At 32.2% G+C, this 5,458-nt stretch overlaps 1 protein-coding gene across 1 annotated transcript in view; it reads right to left on the minus strand.

Moving 5' to 3' along the window:
- The window catches only part of LOC136041386 (cathepsin L-like), a 6,344-nt gene extending 1,435 nt beyond the window's left edge, over window positions 1-4,909 (minus strand). The window contains exon 1 of the mRNA XM_065726041.1: window positions 4,694-4,909. Coding sequence (XP_065582113.1) covers window positions 4,694-4,909 — 216 coding nt within the window. The remainder of the gene's footprint in view (window positions 1-4,693) is intronic.
- Window positions 4,910-5,458: the final 549 nt, after the last annotated feature.

The raw sequence follows: 5,458 nt of genomic DNA on the forward strand, positions 1-5,458 counted from the left end.
GTATCATGTGGGATGGATTATTAAATATATGCCAACCTAAAGCAGAATCAAAGGAGTTGTTGGAACTATTTGAAATTAAGGCCTTGTCTATGTCATTTTTATGCTGTTGTAACCGTTTGTCTAGATTCTGATGGGTCCTGCCGACATAGTATTTTCCGCAATCACATGGTATTTGATAGACCCTCTTTGGCGAGTAACTGGGGTCTTATCTTTACCCGAATTTAAGAAATTGATGATTTTAAAATTATTAGTAAAAACTACGTACAGATTATTTTTTGTGCAAATATTTTTTAATTTTGTTGTGATCTTTGGGATATACGGAAGATAGACAATATTTGAGGGCTTATCAGTAGCCTCACATTGTGAAGTATCTTCTTCGATTTTACAAGAATGTCTTTTTATTCTACGGTTAATTATTTTATTGACAAAAGGAATGGGGTATCCATTACCAAAAAGAATATCTCTGATAAAGTTTATTTCTGCATTTATATATGAATTGGAGCAAATATTCAGGGCACGATCAATGAGGGAAGTTACAACTGCTCTTTTAACTTGTGGGGGGTGATTTGAATTAAAGTGAAGATATCTATTGTTTTGTGTTGGCTTTCGATATATAGTAAAATCCAGTTGATCAGCATTGCGAATAATTAATACATCTAAAAACGGAAGTTTATTTTCAATTTCAACTTCTAGGGTGAACTGCAAATTTCGGTCATAAGTGTTAAGATGATCTAAGAATCATCGTTTCTTAGATAAGATGAATTTATTTTTTAAAAAAAAGTTTTAAAAAGTGTTTTTAATTATTCAGTTTTTATCCTCACAATTTGATGTAAGTTCTTTTATATATATATATATATAGTTTCTCTCTTATTCTTGTATTGTGCTGAAGACGGCCCTTGGACATAGGGCCGAAATATCTACAGAAATAATTTCCACTGTCTTGAAATTTTCCCTATTGTCTCTACGTTGTATTTGTTTGTTATGGAAAGGCAGTGTGGTCTTCGTCGCTATTTTCGTCTAGCTTATGGGGAGCAGTTGACCTATGATATCTTTTATTTTATTAGTCTAGGTAAAAAACATGCTAATATTATCAATCAACAAAATTTTTTAGAATCCTGTAGAAATGAAAACCTTATTCCCAAATCTTTAAGATATAAATTACATTTAAATACCCGGAAAGAAGCGCAATTTACCCATACACTACAGTTAAAAACCCTAGTCCATATTATTAAGGACAAAAAACAGAAACGACATATTATTTCTTCAGAGACAAAATCGTTGGAAACTTTTTTGCTGGAAAACCTGTCCACCGTTGATTTTGCTCAAGTTGTTAGATTAGAAAGGAATTTGTTTAGCCACGATTTTCGCTTGTCCAAGGAACGCCTCTATAAAAAATTGGAAGGCTTACGAAATGAATCTTCGATGAGAAACCGTAATTATTCTCCAAGATTCACTCCTGGACCTGCTATCGTTAACCTCTCTTCTAAAACATTGGAACCTCAGGAAATCGAAACACTAGAAAAAGGTCCAAAATTTTCTTTTCTACCTAAACAGGTTCCTGTGGCAGATATAGTTTCCTCTCTAGAGTCCGCTTTGCATAAACACTATCCTTCTGTCTCTAACCCGGATGAAGTTAGATCTGGTCTTATAAATATCCTCTATAACAGCCAAAAAAAGTTTAAGCCTCCTACCAATTCCACACCCGAAAATTTGCATGACATAAAAATACTATCTAATCTCCGAAAAGATCCTTCTATTAAAATAACTAAAGCAGACAAAAGCAATTCACTTGTTGTCATGAATACGACAGACTATGACAACAAAATTCTTTCGCATTTAAATGACACAATTACATATCAAACAATAACTCATGATCCTACTGATCAGTTCACTAATAATATTATAAATGAATTAAAGCAGCTAAAACAAAATGGTAAAATCACCCCACAACTATACAATAAATTTTTTCCCCGTGGTAGTTTCTGTCCTAAACTCTACGGTTTACCAAAAATACATAAACAGGGTATTCCCTTAAGACCTATCGTAGCTTGTACTAAAGCCCCCGCTGCCAATATTGGAAAATGGCTTTGTACAGCTTTCAAATCTTTATTGTATTCTCAAAATTCCTATATTCTTAACTCTGCAGATTTGGTTAAGAAACTTAGCAACACAAGTATTTCAGAAAACACAATAGTTAGTAGTTTCGACATTGTTTCAATGTATACAAATATAGATGTAACTATTTCAGAGGAATTATTAAAAAACAAAATAGAAGAAAATTACCACTTGATCGAGACTTCAGCGACAGGAATTGATTGTGAAGTTTTAATGACTCTTGTTAAAATTTGTAATAAGTTTTCTATGTATTTTCAATTTCGCGATTCTTTTTATCAGCAAAAAAAATGGGTTACCCATGGGAGCACCTTTATCCGGGCTACTAGCAAATATTTACGTCGAGAATCTTGAGAATTGGGCATTGAATTCTTATTTTTTAAAACACGTCTATTGGGGTCGTTACATGGATGACGTAATTTCACTTTGGAATTATGGGGAAGCTGAGCTTCGGGGCTTCTTAGATCATCTTAACACTTATGACCGAAATTTGCAGTTCACCCTAGAAGTTGAAATTGAAAATAAACTTCCGTTTTTAGATGTATTAATTATTCGCAATGCTGATCAACTGGATTTTACTATATATCGAAAGCCAACACAAAACAATAGATATCTTCACTTTAATTCAAATCACCCCCCACAAGTTAAAAGAGCAGTTGTAACTTCCCTCATTGATCGTGCCCTGAATATTTGCTCCAATTCATATATAAATGTAGAAATAAACTTTATCAGAGATATTCTTTTTGGTAATGGATACCCCATTCCTTTTGTCAATAAAATAATTAACCGTAGGATAAAAAGACATTCTTGTAAAATCGAAGAAGATACTTCACAATGTGAGGCTACTGATAAGCCCTCAAATGTTGTCGATCTTCCGTATATCCCAAAGATCACAACAAAATTAAAAAATATTTGCACAAAAAATAATCTGTACGTAGTTTTTACTAATAATTTTAAAATCATCAATTTCTTGAATTCGGGTTAAAGATAAGACCCCAGTTACTCGCCAAAGAGGGGTCTATCAAATACCATGTGATTGCGGAAAATACTATGTCGGCAGGACCCATCAGAATCTAGACAAACGGTTACAACAGCATAAAATGACATAGACAAGGCCTTAATTTCAAATAGTTCCAACAACTCCTTTGATTCTGCTTTAGGTTGGCATATATTTAATAATCCATCCCACATGATACATTTTGAAAACTCTTCACTCATTAGTAATGAATTTGGGAATAAAACAGGTGGTTCGAGAATCAATCGAAATTAATCTCAAAATAAATAATATATTTCTTTGAACAGGGACTTGGGGGAATACTCACTAAATTCTTTATACTCAAATTTAATTAAAAATGATCTAACAAAATATTTTACTAAACCGATTTATAATAGTACTGAACCAACTACGAAAAGGCCTTTGAGACAGGCTGCAAAACAAGCAAGATTAGCTTTATGAAATTGCATCTAATCATTTTATTTTCTTCAGTTTGAATGAGCTTATTTTCTCATTTCATTCTTTTCGCCGGTCCTGGTTGAACTTCGTTGAAGTAAGGATGCTAGGGCTATTTTTAAAAAAAAAGTTTTAAAAAGTGTTTTTAATTATTCAGTTTTAATCCTCACAATTTGATGTAAGTTCTTTTATATATATATATATAGTTTCTCTCTTATTCTTGTATTGTGCTGAAGACGGCCCTTGGACATAGGGCCGAAATATCTACAGAATAATTTCCACTGTCTTGAAATTTTACCTATTGTCTCTACGTTGTATTTGTTTGTTATGGAGAGGCAGTGTGGTCTTCGTCGCTATTTTTTACCATTTTTTTTACACAATACTTCAAACATGGGGAAATATCATGAATCATTTGACCGGGACCAATTTTAGACATATATGCTCCATAAGCTGTGATCAAGAGCGTCTCCATGATATTTTTTCTGGTGAGAGGGGGGGGGGTCAGAAAAAGACTAAAAAAAATCAAAATTTATTAATGTTCATTTTATTGTGGTACATTATTTTTAAGGATATATTTACCTTAAAATTATCGTTTTCTTTAGTTAATTTACGAGGTATACTCACTTTCAAAAGCTTAAAAATTAGTGGTAATGATACTTGTCTCTAATATGATCTTTACTCATTCGAATAAATTGACAAATTGATAGGCAAAAATACATAAAACAGTTAAAATGGTGGATTTCAATAATAAAATGGACCAGGTCTAATTCTTGATATTTTCAGAGTAATTGTAGCCTATTGATTAATCTGCTGAGATATTTTTTGACAGACGTGATGAATGTAAAAAAAAAAATTATTAATTTGGTGAAAACGATAAATTTCATCCACATGACGTTTATTTATTGTTCTCAGTTTCACTTGAATTAAAAAGTTGTCTTACAACATTCAGCTTGCAAGTATTTTTTATTTCAATCTTATTCACTCAACTTTTGATTACACAAAAGCATTTCCAATACTAAACCCTCCAAAGAATTGAAAACATTAACACTACTTTAAAGACCATAAATTTTTTTATTTTTTTTTATTTGTGACAGTAAATATTTTCCTGCTTATAAAAGTAAATCTACTTACAGATGAGAAAGCCCAGCATGAACCACACTGTCCTTGGTCTTTGACAGGAGTTATGGCTCCTTTTCCCCTCCAGTCAACAGATTCTGGAACTTCAACATTAGCAGGCTCCATAAAAGTAAAGGTGCTCTCAGCTCCTGAGGAATTTTGTTTCTTATGTTGGTATCCATTCATGATAGATCTAAATTCATGATGAAGAAGATCTCCAAACTTATTCATTGCGACTTGATAAGATTTTTCGCCTTTTTCATAAAGGGATGTTATGTTTGGCAACTTTGTGTTTATATTCCAAATAAATCTTCATTCTAAATTTTTCCTCAAGTTGGCTTGGATATTCTTTCTTGTGTGTAGCCAATTAAAATAAAAAGGAATTATCGCTTATAATTGCTATTAAATTTTCACAATATCACTACTCTCATATGAGACAATTAAAAGCCTTAATTTGGTTCTTACAACCAAATTAAGGCCCAAGGCTCGTTTTCCCTCATGGAATTTAAGCACTCACTAATATAAACAGTCTAGATCTCTATTTTATGATTGTTAAGAGTATCAAATTCGGCTGAATTTAGCATAATTATATTCAGGAACAATTCGATATCTATGTGGTTTTTTTAAATCAAATTCCTAATCCAAGATACTAGTCCCCAAAGGCAGGTTTTAAACTGATCCATGAATGTGAGAAAAAAAATGGCCCCAACACAACCCATGAAGACGTCTGGGATATAAGTAAAGATGGGTTCTTAGGCATATTTTATTTATATATATATA

The sequence above is a fragment of the Artemia franciscana genome, unplaced genomic scaffold, assembly GCF_032884065.1.
Source record: "Artemia franciscana unplaced genomic scaffold, ASM3288406v1 PGA_scaffold_184, whole genome shotgun sequence".
Classification (NCBI taxonomy): Eukaryota; Metazoa; Arthropoda; class Branchiopoda; order Anostraca; family Artemiidae; genus Artemia; species Artemia franciscana.